Source organism: Lemur catta, chromosome 3, assembly GCF_020740605.2.
Source record: "Lemur catta isolate mLemCat1 chromosome 3, mLemCat1.pri, whole genome shotgun sequence".
NCBI classification, from domain to species: domain Eukaryota; kingdom Metazoa; phylum Chordata; class Mammalia; order Primates; family Lemuridae; genus Lemur; species Lemur catta.
In genome coordinates, this window is record NC_059130.1 from 15,900,017 (window position 1) to 15,916,591 (window position 16,575).

The window sequence follows — 16,575 nt, forward strand, 5'->3', positions numbered from 1 at the left end:
TCAAGCAGCTTCCTGTCACTAAGGTTAGTTTTGTCTTTTCCATATTTTTTATCAGTGGAATTATACAGTATTTACTTTTTCTGTCTTCTTTTTCTGAACATGTTTTTGATATTTATCCATGTTGCATTTCTCAGTAGTTTATTCCTTTTAGTTACTGAATAATGTTCCATTAATTGGATATATCATAATTTATCCCCCTCTTGATGGATACTTGGGTGGTTTCTAGATTTGGGCTATCATGAACAAAGATAAAAGTTGAAGTTCATTTGCCCTCCAGCTTGTTCCAGCTTCACTTGTTGAAAATATAATTATATTTTACACACTGAATTACTTTTGCCCATATATTAATCACATATTGCTATGTCACAGATTAACCCAAATCTTATTGGCTTAAGACAGCAGTAACTATTTATTGCCTTTCACAGTTTCTGTGGATCAGGGATTTGGGATGGCTTGGTTAGAAGGTTATGTCTCATGATCTCTCATGAGGCTACAGTCATTTATATTAAGACTTGACTAAAACTGCAAGATACACTTCAAAGGTGGCTCACTAACATGATTACAAGTTGGTACTAGCTATTGGTAGGAGGCCTCCGTTTTTCTTCAGGTGGACCTCTCTGAAGGCTAAGTGTCCACCCAACATGGTGACTGGCTTCTCTCAGAGCAAATGGTCCAAGAGACAGTGGCACAACCTACAGTGCCTTTTAGGAGCTAGACTTGGAAGTCACATATTGTCACCTGTGCCATATGCTATTGGTCACACAACCAGTCTTGATTCAGCATGGGAGGGAACTACAAAAGGGTATGAATAATGAGAGGGAGCTATACAAAGTATGAATACCAGAAGGCCAAGACCATTCCTTGGGAACCATCTTAGAAGATGGGTATCACACTATGTTTATCAAAAATGAATGAGTACATTCTGGACTTAATTCGGTTCCACTGATCTATATGTTTGTCCTTATACCAATATCAAACTATAAGTATTACTGTAGTTTTAGAGTAAGTCTTGAAATCAGATATTGCAAGACTTTGTTGTTCTTTTCCAAAACCATGTTAGCTATTCTGAATTATTTGCATTTTCATATAAATGTTAAAGTTATCTGGTCGGTTTCTACAAAAAAGAAACCTTCTGATTGAGATTGCATTGAATCTGCAGATAAACATGAAGAGAATTTACAACTTAATAATATGAGCAAATGTTAATATAATACAGCATATCTCTCTATTAAGTCTTTAATTTCTCTCAGCCATATTTTGTATTTCAATATATAAGACTTGCACATATTTTGTTAAATTCATCTATAAGTAGTTTATTTCTTATTGGATGCTTTTGTAAGTGGTATTATTTTTTAAATCTCATTTTTCAGTTCTTTGCCAATACATAGAAATTTAGTCACACATCACTTAACAACAAGGATACATTCTGAGAAATGTGTCATTAGGCAATTGTGTCCTTGTACTATAATATCATAGAGTGTATTTATGCAAACCTTGATGGTATAGCCTACTATACACCTGGGCTGTGTATGGTATAGCAGTTTATTGCTCCTAGGCTACAAACCTGTACAACATGTTACTATACTGAATAATGTGGGCCATTTTAACATAATGGTAAATATGTGTGTATCTAAACATATCTACACATAGAATAGGTATGATAAAAATACAGTATTATAATCTTATGATAGACCACCGTTACGTTGTATGGGATATGAGATCCATTGCTTTTTTTCTGTCAACCTTTTATCCTGCAACCTTGCTAAATTCACTTATTAGTCTGGTAGCTTTTTTGTATATTCCTTAGGATTTTCTACATACAGGATTAGGTCATCTGTGAATGAAGATAGTTTTACTTCTTCCCTTTGCATAGGCTAGGTAGAACCTACTATGCCTAGCTTAGTACAATGTTGAATAGAAGTGGTGAGAGCAGACATATTGATAGAATAAAATGAAAAGCCATATGGCATCAATAGATGCAGAAACCTAAAATGCTAACTGCTTAAAATAGGTAAAGATTCTTTTTTTTTTTTTTTTTTTAGACAGGGTCTTGCTCTGTCTCAGTGGTGTAATCATAGCTCACTGCGACCTCCAACTCCTGGGCTCAAGTGATCCTCCCACCTCAGTCTCCCAAGTAGCTAGGACTACAGGCACATGCCACCACACCTGGTTATTTTTTTATTATTATTTTTTGTAGAGATGGGGTCTTGCTATATTACCCAGGCTGGATTCAAACTCCTGGCCTCAAGCCATCCTCCCACCTTGGCCTCCCAAAGTGCTAGGCTTACAGACATGAGCCACCGTGCCTGGCCATAGGTAGGGATTCTTAATCCAGGGCTCCCAGCACTAGTATAGGGAAAAAAAATTATATATATTCTCCTTTTTTCCACTAACCTCTGAATGAAATTTAGTGTTTCCTTCTTTTCTGAATGCAACCAATAAACCACAATAGTAATATTAGCAACTGTGACTTTGTTACCGATAGATGTTACTCTTACTTTTCTGTGTCCTTATTTAATGTTTGTTTCTTGAAGCAACAGTTAGATCTTGCTTTTTTTGATCTTGCCTTTGAATTGAAATGCTTAGACAATTTACATTTAATGTAATGATATGATTTCCTTTTATTTCTACCATCCTGTTATTTGTTTCATATTTGTCCTATCTTTTACTTGCTCTGTTTTGCTTATTTGTTTGCATTTTTCATGCTTTCTTTTGGATGAGCTGATACTTTGGGGTTTTTTGATATTTCATTTTATCTCAACTTTTGAGTTATTAGTTATGCCTCCTGTTTGTTTTAGTGGTTGCTCTAGTACTTACAATAAGCTTCTTTAACATATGGCAATTGACTTTCAAATAACATTGTATTACTTAAAATATAATCTAAGAGCCTTCAGTATGCTTGCATTTCTCTCTTTTTCTTCTGCTATCGTTGTAATATATTTTACTTATACATGTGTTGTAAACTCTATGATATGTTATTTTCGCTTTAAGTGGTAAAAAAATCTTTTAGATTTATTCTGTATTTTTTAAGTATTTTTATTTCAGCATATTATGGGGGTACAAATGTTTAGGTTATGTATATTGCCCTTGCCCCACTCAAGTCAGAGCTTCAAGTGTGTCCATCCCCCAGACAGTGAGTGCCACACCCATTACGTGTGTATATACCCATCCCCTCCTCCCCACTCTCATCTGCCCGACACCTGTTGAATGTTATTACTATATGTGCACTTAAGTGTTGATCAGTTAATACCAATTTGATGGTGACACATTTATTCTTATTCACCATTTTGAGTGTGTGCTGATGAATTTATTCCCTCCCCCCAGCAATTTCTAAAATTGTGTTTAGAAAAAAATCTTTATTTTATTCTAATTTATGAATGATATATTCATTGTATTTAACATTCTAAGTTGACCTTTTTTTTTGTTTAAGCATTTTAAAGTTGTTTCATTTTCTACTGTCTTGCATAACTTCTGAAGTCTACGTATTTCCTTAACAGTTCTAACTATGTTTCTATCTAAACTTTTTTTTCCCTTGGCTTCTTGTAAGATTTTTCTTTTTGACAGCTTTTTGGGAATTTGATTATTGTGCCTTGCTTTGGTTTATACTCCTTGAGGAGATGGCTCATTGAATTTCTTCAATCTGTGGTTGTATAGTTTTTATCAAATGTGGAAAATGTTTTGTCATTATTACTTTAAATACTACCACTGCCCCCCATTCCAGTTAAACATATATTAGACTACTTGCTAGCTTGATATTGTCCTGTAGTCCTATTCTTCTTTGCTTTCTTCTTCTGCCCACCCCACACCCCTCTACCCTTGCTTTTTTTCTTCCTTTTCTCCTCTCTTCCTTCCACCAATTTCCCTTATTCTCATCACCTTTTAACTATGTTTAGCTTTGGGTGCTTTCTATTGCAGTGTCTTCAGATCCTCTGAACTTTCCTTCTGCGGTATTTAATATATTGTTAATCTCATCCAATGATATTTCCATTACAGGTAGTGTTTTTGAATACTAAAAGTTCTTTTTGGTTCGCTTTCTTATGTCTGCCATTTTTCTCTTCATTATGTTTTCCTTGAAATCCTTGACTATATTTATAATAGTAGTTTTAGAGTCCTCGTTGACTAATTTCATCAACTCATTTCTGTTTCAGTTGACTTATGGGTTTCAGGTCATATTTTCTTTCTTCTTCACATGTCTATTAATTTTTGATTGGATGCAAGACATTGCTAATTTTATATTGTTGAGTGGTGAAATTTTTTTTCTACTTTTTAAAAAGGATTTTGGACGTTGTTCTGACAGGCAGTTGAGTTATTTGTAGATCAGCTCCATGTTTTTGAGGCTTGTTGTAAGCTTTGTTAGGAATCATCTATAGTATTGTTTACTCTAGGGCTTGTTTATTCCTGCTGCTAAAGTATAAATCTTCTTAGGTTTCTAGTGAATTCCTGGTTTTTCAACAAGGAAGTTGAAACCATATGAACCATATGAACTCTGGGAATTGTTCCACATATAGATCTCCACTTTTTCTTTGCCTTACCTCGTGGAGTTTCAATCTCTGTGCCCAGTGTAGTGCTTGGCCACAGACTGAAGTGGATCCCTGTGCAGATTCTGGAACTTTCTGTGCATAACTCTCACTTCTCTGGTATACTTCTAAGCTCTGCTTGAGTTATTTCTCCCTGCACCACAGTCTGAAAAGTGCCTGTAGGCAGAAAACCAAAGAAGCCAAGTTTCACTTTATTTCTTTTGTAAATCTCAGAAATTACAGTCCTGTACTGTTTATTATCCAATGTCTGAAAAGTTTCATATTTTTTGCTCGGTGTTCTAGCTATTACTGCGAGATGAAAAGTCTATTCCTAGTTTCTCCATCGTGGCCATTGAAAATTATTTCCTGCCTTTTTGCGTTTTAAGATAACCATGGAGATAAAAAATAAAGTTTATTCCTTTTATTTCCTCTGGCAATTTGGGCCTTATAGAATATTTTACCTGCCTATAGAGTTTAATAGTTTCTTCTGATCTTCTGTTTGGATACTAATAATTTTCAAGGTGACATTTTACATGGTTCACCTGTAATACAATAATGAACAAAATAGAGAATTAATATAGGATATTTTAAGCAAATAAAATAGCATGTACATTATATTAAAGCTCATGAATGAACATTTCAAAAAAGTATATAGGTTGCTTAAATGAAAGCTTTGCCAAGAATTGGGTTCATGGTAATTGTTCTAAGGCAACTATTGGTTTCAGTCATCTTGTTGTCTGATCAAGCACTCTTAAAAGTAACGTGAACAGGGTAATAATTGCCTAGTCAAAGATGATCTTTAGTGAATTAAAGTGTCTGGCAATAGTCTTATAAACTTGTTAAAAATCTATACAGTTTTTGCTTTGTAGCCTCTGTTGTGCCCTTGATAGTCTTATGGGGAAAACAAAACAAAACAAACACAATCCCGTATTTGATGTACTACTTGTCCATTCTTGGGATGTTCTTAGCTTATTTGTTAATCTTTGATTTTTATTTTTTGTTTTCAGATTATCAGTATTTAAACTGTCCACATCATGCGTGAGTACAAGCTAGTGGTCCTTGGTTCAGGAGGCGTTGGGAAGTCTGCTCTGGTAAGTTAGCCCCCTCACTACATCTAATTAGCTTAATGCAAGAAGAACTTTGAAATTTGTTTGCTTTCAGACTTCTAGTCACTAAAGACAAAAGGTGGCATTATTTTTATATACCTAGTGTCTGACCCACAAAGGACAGGAACTCATTTAGTAACCACAGATGTGTAGTTTTATAATGCTGACTCATTTATTCTTTCATTTACCAGATATTTATTGGCCTCATATGTCAAGCACCAATGCTCATGATTCAAAGAAGAATAAGATTGTTCTCATTTTTACGGAATTTACATTCCATTGGGGGAAACTGATTATTACAGATTCTAGTGAGATAGTTCCTCCCCTGCCTCCACCCCAGACTTACATGGAAGGAAGGTTATTTTTTGTATACATGCTGTATTCATTCAGTAAATAATCACTGAGCTGCTACAGTGTCAGACTCTAGGATCACAACACTGAACAAAAATAGTCACAATCTCTCATAGAGCTTACATGATAGAGGAGGAAAGGTGATAAATGTACAATTAAACAGAGAACTACTGGATTATAACTGTGAGAGAGATACCCTGAAAGAAAAATACAGAGTAATTTAGAAGAGAAACAGAGTGGATGTGAGAGACAAATTGGGTATTAATGCAGTACACCAGATTATTGTTTATGACAGATTCGGTTAGGGCCACGGCAGTGAAGAAAAGACAGGTAGATGGCTGAGGATTGAATAGGTGATAGGACAGACATAATTTAGTGCTGGATTGATATGAGGACTAAGAATGAGCTGTCAAGAAAAACTCCCAAGTTTCTTGTTTGACCTACTAATTTTCTGAATGGATAACAAGAGAAGGAAAACACTGGAGAATGAGCAGCGAGAGTAAAAACTCAAAGAGTCATGTCAAATTTTATGTTTTTGGGAAGTTCAAGTAAATATGTCCAATAAACCAATGGATCTTTAAGATACAAGCTTAAAAGAGAGGCTTGTGATGTGATATTGGTGCCATCAACCTGTCGATGATACTTAATTTCATGAGAGTTACATTACTGTTAGGAGTGTAAATTAGTACCTCTGGAAAATGTTTGAGAATATCTGTCATTTCACTTATATGTAACTTTGTTTTTTCTTTCTTTTCTTTTTTTTTGACAAAGTCTTGCTCTATCACCAGGGCTAGAGTAGAGTGCAGTGGCATCATCACAGCTTGCTGCAAACTCCCGGGCTCAAGCGATCCTCCCACCTCAGCCTCCTGAGTAGCTGGGACTACAGGTGCATGCCACCATGCCTGGCTAATTATTTTTTCTTATTATATCTTTTTTATTATTTTTGTAGAAATAAAGTCTTGCTGTGTTTCCCAGGCTGGTCTCAAACTTCTGGCCTCAAGCTATCCTTCCACATCAGCCTCCCAAAGTGAGGAGGCTGCATTTAACAAATGTGTCTGGCTGCATTTAACTTTCAGTTCAGCAATTCCGTTTCTGGGAATTTATCCCACACATAAGTCCACACGTGCAAAATGACATGGTAAAGGATATTCGTGGCAACATTCTTTATAATGACAAGAGTTTAGAGACAACCTAAATGCCTACCATAAGGGAGCTAGTTAAGTAAATTTAATATTCAGAGTAGACTGCTATACAGCCATTAAAAAGAATTCAACAGCTGTACATATACTGATATGTAATGATATTCAAAATGTATTATTTAGAGAGAAAAAAGTACTAAACAGCATAGACTATCATTTGTGTTTTATTTTTTAAAAAAAGGTGGGAGTTCAAGGGGAAATGCCTATAAAATACATAGAATATCTCTGCAAGATTAAGTAAGATATGGATAACATCATTTGCTTCCTTGGGAGTGGGATTGGGTACCTGGGAACAAGGGTGGTAGGTAAGCTTAGCCTTTTGTGCCTTTTGAATTTGGTACTATGTCCATGAGTTATCTTTTCAAAAATAAGCAAGATAATTTTTTCTGAAAAATCCGTAGGGATGAATGAGTTTGTCTATGGAGAGACTAGAGAGAGAAGCGAAGAGGAGCTCAGAACTGAGCTCTGAGTACCTCTCAACCTTTAGAAAGTAGGTAGGATTGGAGGGTCTAGCATGGAAGAATGTATCTTTACTTGACTGCTCAGAAATCAAGTAATAAAAAGGAAAGAGGTGAGTGGGAACATGGAGGTAGAAGGAAGTAGATTAAAGAAGCAGCTTCAGTCAGGTAATGGTGCCATAACCATATAGGGGCAGGGGTGAAGAGTAAACAATTGGTGAGGAAATGGAGTATAGACAGTTAAAGAAGACTGATTATGAGAGGGAACAGAAAAGAGGGGAAGAAGCTAAAGGGATCATGGGGTTATGGGAGGTTTTTGATTTTGTTTTAGGATTGGAGATGGTAGAGCATGTTTCTATGTTGGAGGCAATAATCCAGTGGAGAGGAAAATAATGTTAAAGGAGAGGAAGAGAAGAGGGGATCCAGTATAGAAACCAAAGGAATAAAATTATAATCTATATGAGTGAATGAGATGTCCCAGAGAATTGAGAGTTAGCTTAGGATTCAGAGGAGTAATGAAAGATTACTTTTAGTAAGAAAAGTGAGAATCATGTGATTGTTTTGCATTTTTGCAAGTCTCATTAATTCCTGGTTTATAGAAGCATGCCTGCTTTTGCATCCAATCTCTTGCAGTAGTACATGTTCTATACCGTTTGGCAAACTCCACCGTAAATTTATGAGAAAAGGAGAGTACATTTTAGTGTTATTAAAGAAAATAGTTTGACTTCAGGGAGCCTCTGCCCTGGACCATATTTTGAGAACCTCTGCTCTAGTCTAAAGCATATTAGGAAGCCATATTAGACTGCCTTTTATATTGAAATTATGTGTCATTCTGAGACAATGAGGTGATTGAATCCTTGATAAAAATGATTAAAAATTTTGGCATGATTAAAGCCTGAACTTCCTTCAAATAGTAGGAGCTTAGTAGGAGAAAGAAATTTAAGTTTACTATATTCAAGTTAATCTGTTTAGCTCAAGCTAAAATAGTGTATAAAATATTCCTCTGAGTAATTTAAGTGTAAATGACCTCAGTCCACATTCTTATTCTTGGTTTTAGGCAATAGAACAATAGAACAGACCCTGTTCTAAAGCTGTCTAAGAAATATCTTACAATTATCTCTGTACTTCTTTTCATTTTCTGAATGATAAATATGTAGTTTCTAGTACTTACTTATAGATATCCTAGAGATAAAACTAGAATATCTGAAAAAGATGAGTAGGCAATGTTTTCCAATGGAAAGAGTAAGGCTTTAGAATCAGGAACATGTATGTCTGAATCTCAGCTGGCAGATGGGAAAAATAACTATTTCTGGGGTGAATGTGAAATATGAATGTGATTAAAAATTAAAAGTGACTAGCTCAATGCGTAGAACATAATAGACATCCGATAAATTTAAATTCCCTCTTCTCTTTTCCCTCACAATTAGAAAGACTGTTTAAAAATGTAGGACTGCAAGCATGCGCAATCACACCTGGCTATTTTTTAAATTTTTTGTAGAGACAAGGTCTCACTATGTTGCCCAGCCTGGTCTTGAACTCTTGGCCTCAAATGATCCTCCCATCTCGGTCTCCCAAAGTGCTGGGATTACAGTTGTAAGCCACCATGCCTGGCCTGGCCTCTTGTATTTCAAAACTTAATAAAGTAACTGTTTAACAGTGTAGTATCAGCCGCACTTTTTTGGTTCTGTTGCCCAGGCTGGAGTGCAGTGGCATGATCATAGCTCACTATAGCCTCAAACTCCTGAGCTCAAGTGATCCTCCTACCTCAGTCTCCTGAGTAACTGGGACTACAGGCACACACTACCACGTCTGGCTGTCAGCAACAATATCAATGACAATTTTTAACATGTCCACATCCTTTTATAGTAAATGTGCTCTTAGTTATGGATTTATACTTATATTGAAAAATAATAGTGATACTTTACATTTGTGTGTTTACCCAGAATTTTCACATAATTTTATTTACTCTTTACAACTTTGTGAGGTTAAGTAACTTTCATGGGAGTTGATTTTTCTTTTAAGTTCTTATATTTTCTCTTGTTTTTTTTTTCTCTCCCCAGACAGTTCAGTTTGTTCAGGGAATTTTTGTTGAAAAATATGACCCAACGATAGAAGATTCCTACAGAAAGGTAAAATATGAAACCTGTATACACATGCTTACAAGTAGTTGCTTATGTCTTTAAAACTTGATCATCCATGGAATTGTTTTTTAAAAATAGTTTTGAGAAATGATACGAATGTCCTGCATCTATTTTTAAAAGTTTCACTTGGATAAAATGTTTCTTATAGAATACTGCTTGGGTATCAGAGTTCCATGTTCTGTTATTGATTAGTAATTTCTTGTTTAATGTATATATTTTCTGGATGATGAATTTTTTTAATATACAAAAAATTATATTAAGATTTACATATTTTTACATAAATTACATAAAATGTACTCTTTATGTAAATAGTATAGGTATGTTCTCAACTATTAACAAAAATTAAGATCACTTCTGTGCTTGAAGTTAGCCAGTGTCTGAAAGTTTTGACTTTTGTTTACTTATATAATAACTAAAGATACTTCACATTTAAACTACAAAAAAGTTAGAATTAGATTCTGTTTGATACTATAATGGGATACATATCATACATTGGTCAAAACCCATTGAATGTATAATACCAAAAGCAAACCCTGATGTAAACTATGGACTTCTGGTGATAAGGACATGTCATTGTAGGTTCATTAGTTCTAACAGATGTACCACTCTGGTACGAGATGGTAACAGTGGGGGCACGCTGTACTTGTGTGGGGACAGGGAGTCTCTGCCTCTGTACCTTCCCCTCAATTTTAATGTGAACCTAAAACTGCCCTAACAAATAAAGTCTATTTAAAAGGAAAAAAATTAGATAATTGATCTTGACAAAAAATAATCTGTTTAATTGTAAGACTAACTAGGATTGTAGAAAATTTTTATGATTTTATTTCCCTGGTATATTAGGGGGAAAACACAGCACTATAAAAGACTAGTAGCCAATGACATACCAAAAAATAATAATAATAAAAATTAAACCTGCTTTTAATAGGAAAGGATAGCTTTTTTAGATGTTGTAAGTGCTATAACTTTAGTTGAATTAATTTAGTTTATCAAGCAGTACTGGCAGAGCAATTTCACTGTCTTCAAATTGGACACAAAATTGTGCTGAAGATACATGGAGAAACTATAGATGTAATTCATATTCATTGAACATACCCAGTTACAGATTTTACAGGTTACCGCACCTGTCCCATAGAGGTGGGATGACGAGTTTATGGCACCACCAGTGGTGCTCCTCAATCTCTGATCCAATACAGAAGCAGAGTTTAAAATAGTCCTTAGGTTAACACATTTATTTTTAGAAGACAGTATTGCTTTATTGAAATTTCCTGAAAATAAGTTGCTAGTTAAACCTTTAACTGCATAGCAAGATCTGTGCCTAGAATGCTGAAGAACTCACTTTTCTTAATCCCTTCTTTATTAAAAGTTTTCCACACAGTTGATAGATGATACTTTCTTTAGGCCAACCTTCTCTTTTATAAGACAGTGGGAAAATGGAATTCAGTGTGTAAAATTTCACCTTTTACACAGAGCTTTTCTTAAAGACTTAAGGATTGTGTAAGCTCGGTGCTATTTATTTTAGCATTTCTATGTTTCATTTATGTCTTAAATTCAGATTTTCCTGTGTATTACATTTTGTGCATATTTTAGTAAAATTTTAACAATTTGAATGTGGTAAAGTGGCAAAATTTTGTTTACCTTGAAATCTTCTTGTGTGCCTTTTGAGCCACTTAATATTTTTGTGCCTTATTTTCTCTGAAGATAATATAAATATACATATTTATATACTTTTTTCCTATTAGAACTACGAGTATACTTGTTTATTGTAGTTTTTCTTAAATTCCAAAATATGACCTTTTGCCTTTTAGTAAGAACAAATAAAAATCATTAAAGTGATCAGATGTCTAAACTCAGCGTTAACCATCCTGGCTTCTGTAGTATTAACAGTCTGTGCTTGAGACTCCTGTTCTTTATTGTGTTACCCAGTTTATTCCTAGCCAGTACAGCAAACTGCTGGAGAAAGGCTTTGTAGTTGCTAATAGGTACTTTGAGTGAAGAGGTGGGAGGAAAACAGAAGCACATTTTGATGTTACTTTATTTTTTCTTTTTTTCACCCCTACAGCAAGTTGAAGTAGATTGCCAACAGTGTATGCTCGAAATCCTGGATACAGCAGGGACAGTAAGGATGCTTTATCTTTTTTTGATAGAATTTTAATTTGTGAGCAGGTTTTGTCATGTGAATAATTCTTCTGAGTAAAAGTAATCATTCTGATTAAGAACAAATTCTCTGAATGTAGGTCTTAAATTTTCTGTATGTGTGAAATCCACTGTGATGTATTTAATGCTCAGTTATCACAGTCAAATTGTATATTGAGTTCACGTGCAAAATCTGGTGTTGGGTTTCTTCTCCCTGTATTGAGGTAAGAATTATGCTATCGGTTCTTTAAAAAAAATTACTTTAAATCTAGAATTTTAGTTAATATAGGTATTTCTATAGGTTTAAATAAGATTTTGTTTCTTGACACCACAGTCATTCATTTTTTAAAGGTCATTTTTCCTTTCAGTAGCATCTTAGCATCTTCAAGGGGACTGGTAATAGATACATGTTTTCTGAGGAAGGTAAAAATCTTTAGGATTGAGCCTCATTTTTCCTGTCTTTAAATGACTATAATGACATTAGTGCATCATAGGATACTTATAATGGTCAAATGAGATAATGATTATAAATCACTTGGTGCAGTGCCTGTTACATAGTGTGGAATCCATGTATTTGCTTTTATTCATTAGTACCATCACCTTTATAATTTCTTTCTTAGTTTTTTTGGGGGGACAGAGTCTTGCTTTGTTGCCCAGGATGGTCTCATACTCCTGGGCTCAAGCAATCCTTCTGCTTCAGCGTCTCAGGTAGCTGGGGTTACAGGCACACACCACCATGCCCAGCCTCCCTTTATAATTTTGTTTTACTAATAACTGATGATTTCCAGTTATACTACCTTGCAAAATATATACCTTAAGCAATTTTTGCTTTTCCTTTCCTTTTTTTTCCTTTATACACATATACTTTATACATTAGACAATTCCCAACTTTAAAATGGATGATATTCTTAAATATTAAAAGTTGTTTAAAATTCAGCACAAATTTTTCCACTATAATTTTATAAATGATGAGAAAGTTTCACATAGTTGAAAAAAAGCGTATAAGCAGACTAGAGCAATTATATATACCAATATAGTACTGATTACACTATATTTTTCTATTTTTTGGGGGGGAAATGAATCTTGATTCCCATGAGAAGCTTTGGATCACTGGAACTACATGTTTCTTGTATCAGCTGAAATCAAGATGTCTCTCCATCCTTGTACCGCAGCCCCCAATTTTCTTAGCTTCTGAATCAATGAAAATTTTCCTTTGTTTTCAGAAACCCCAGTAGCTAAAAAGAATACATTCTATTTCTTTTCACCACCTCCATAGTGTGAAGGCACTCTTCTTCCCCTGTCTAAATTGTAAGGAAGTTCTTTACTGCCGAGATCTTTCCTTTGTGCTCTCCAAAATCATGTGCATATCCCATCCTAGCACCCAGCACACTGTGTTACAACTGCCTGTTTGCTTGACTGTGTCCCCAGTGCCTGGCACAAGACTTGGAAAGTAGCTGATGCTCATTAATCTTGTCCCAGATCACTCCATACTCCTTACTCCTTAAAGGTTTTTGTTCACTCTCTCCAACACTGCTTCAGTCAAAATTCTTGGTGATTTTACTATCCAAATAGAATCTTTATGGATATCATAGATGATCCCAGGCCTGTCAGTTCCTTGATCTCCATCCTACTTCAGCCATTCATACCATGGTTTTACCTTAGACTATGTGATTACCAATGACTGTAATACCTCCCTAATCTCATTTCCAAGTATCTCACTCTCCACTCACTACTTCTTGTTTATCCATCTCACTTCCTTTAGTACCCTTCGACTTCATCAGAACCTGCAGTTCATTTATCCTAACATCTTTTTATTATCTCTCATATTTTCAGCCCCTTCTGCACATAGCTTCAAGTCCACAATCTATCATCGTAATCATTCCCTTGTGTATATCCTCAACTCTCTTGACTTTTCAGCAACTCACTTAATCACTATTCTGAACTGTAAAGCCTTTATGCATTCCAGAAAACAACACTTGCCTGGTTTTTGCCCTATTTCGTTGGTTACTCCTAAGTCAGCTTTCCTAATTCCTCTTTATCTCCCCAGCCTCTTAATGTTGGATAACCTCAGGGTTTAATACTTGGACTTCTCTTTTCTAACAACACTGCTTTGGAGATCTTTTTTAGTAGGATGGTTTTAAATACAATCTGTATGCTGGTACTTACTAAATTTATAACTCCATCCCTGAGTTCTTTTCTCAACTTCCAACTCAACTTCCAACTCCTATATCTAACTGCCTGTTCCATGTCTTTTCTTGTTTGTGTGTCTAGTAAGCACCTCAGACATAACATGTCCAGACTAAACTCCTGATACCCCTTCCCTGCCCAGGTCTGTTCAAAGTCTTTCCCATCTCAGTAAATGGTACCCTCTTAGTTGGTTGTGCCTAAACCTTGGAATCATCTTTGACTCTCTCTTTTGTTAAATTCTGTGTACATCCAAACTCTCAGCAAATCTTATGGGCTTTACCTTCAAAACTTAATACCATCACTAGAACCTTAGGACACTATCTTGGTCTAAGTAATTGTTATCTCTGTCATCTCTCACCTGGATTATTTCAGTAACTTCGAAACTGGTCTCCCTGCTTCTGTTCTTGACCTTCTTCAGACTGTTCTCAATACGATAACCACAGTAATCCCATTTAAATATAAGTCAGATCATGTCTTCCTCATCTTAAATTATGCATTCAGCCCAGAGTAAAAGCCCAAGTCTTTATTACATTTGCCTATAAGGTCCAAATGATAATCATCGCCCTCTCTGTTCCCTCTCTGGCCCCACTTGCTGTACTCACTCACTAGTTAACACTGCTTCAGTGAATCTAGCGTCCTTATGGCTTTGTATTTGCTGTTCCCACTGTCTGGGATACTCTTTCTCCATATAACCATAGAAGTTACTCCCTTACCTCCTTCAGATCCTTAACTGATTTATTACCTGTGAGGTCTTCCCTGAACACAGTCTTTTAAAATACAACTTTCTATTCCTACCCTCAAAAGAAATTCCCTATCTCCCCCTGATTTATTTTTCTCTGTAGCATTTCTTACTATCTGTCATACTTTATTTTTGTTTGTCTCCATGTACACTCCTCCAGGGCAAAGATGCTTGCCTCTCTTGTTCCCCAAGTATATCCCTAGTGCTACAACAATGTCTGGCACGTAGAGGGCCCTAAGTTGATATTTGTTGGATGGATAAATCTTGCAGAACGTCCTTAAGAAGGAGGTTGGCATTCTCCATAGGAGGTGACACTAGCCACAGCAGTACTGTAAGGGCTATTCTTAAATTGGATTTTCAAAACTCGGATTGCCTAATATGTTTATTTTTTTTTATTTAGTAAGAAGCAGAGACTATGATCTCAAGAGAACATGATAGGAATAATATTGCTGGTATTTGTAACACTTATATTTACAAGTGAATTCATTTATTATATAATTAAACATTTGAACAGTGGCAAAATATAACTGGTTGCCATAATGGTGCTATCCTGGAATATACACAGTTATATTCCGGGAAAGCTCTCAGAAACCCCCAGTTTTTAACATCTTTCCCAGAAAACGCACTGGCAGCAGCACAGAAAGCTCAGCTATATTCCTGTGGCACACCAAAGACTAGAATTTGAATCTAGGGAAATGATTGAGTGCTAGGATAGCTGACTCCCTGGAATACAAAAGGAGTGCATCAGCCAAGGTGGAACAACTGGCACTAGGTGTAATAGACAGATAGAGGTAGTGTGATGATGGGGAGCCAGTAACCCAAGGCACCAAAAACTTAAGAAACCTCGTGGGTTTAGGCCTTATATTACGTTTGTGCACCCAAAGGTGCAAAGATCCAAAGCAAAGACCCAACATATATATATTTTTAATATTCTACCATGTGTACTTTCTTAATACTGTATATGAAATCCTAAAACTTTTTTAAATGAGATTTTTTCTTATATTAATATCTGTAGTTATACAGTAATGACTGTCACCAAATAAGAGGAAATGGGCCTAAAATTAAAACAGAAATAATTTTATAGTTCATTGTTGGGTTTATACTTCAGATTGTTTCTACTTGGGCAGTGGTTGTGTCATGTGTTTGCAAATAAAATTAATTAGGATCAAGACTAATTAGGATCTGTATATAAAAAAAGAATTATATACAGTTCTGCTAAATAACACAAAAGCAATTAAGATGGTTAGGAATTCCTTCTAATTCTATAGTTCATTATCATTGTTTCTAGTTCCCTCATAGTTGCTAGAAACTATGTGTTGTTATGTCTTATGTTTTCTGCCATGATAACATGCAATAAAAAAGTAGTAGTTCACTAGTGATTATTGTTTTAAGTTGTTCGAGTATACATTCAAGAAACTTACATGTTTATAATTGCGTATTTTTTAATTATAGGAGCAATTTACAGCAATGAGAGATTTATATATGAAGAATGGCCAAGGGTTTGCACTAGTATATTCTATTACAGCTCAGTCCACATTTAATGACTTACAGGACCTGAGGGAACAGATTTTACGGGTTAAGGACACAGAAGATGTAAGTATTTTTCTCTCTATAAGACATACTGCCATCTCTCTGTGGCTAAATAAAGAAGTGTGTGTTTTCTGTATCAGTAGAGTATTTGAAAGATATCTACCACATCCCTAAAAGAGCTCCTGTGACCAAAAAAAAAAATTTTAACTTTCAA

General features: G+C 35.2%; 1 protein-coding gene across 3 annotated transcripts in view; it reads left to right on the forward strand.

Moving 5' to 3' along the window:
- The window catches only part of RAP1A (RAP1A, member of RAS oncogene family), an 83,845-nt gene that overhangs the window by 56,994 nt on the left and 10,276 nt on the right, over positions 1-16,575 (forward strand). For all 3 annotated transcript variants that reach the window (XM_045546798.1, XM_045546797.1, XM_045546799.1), the window contains 4 exons: positions 5,525-5,608; positions 9,692-9,760; positions 11,832-11,888; positions 16,284-16,424. In XM_045546798.1, the coding sequence (XP_045402754.1) occupies positions 5,552-5,608; positions 9,692-9,760; positions 11,832-11,888; positions 16,284-16,424 (324 nt within the window). In that variant the 5' untranslated portion in view covers positions 5,525-5,551. The remainder of the gene's footprint in view (positions 1-5,524; positions 5,609-9,691; positions 9,761-11,831; positions 11,889-16,283; positions 16,425-16,575) is intronic.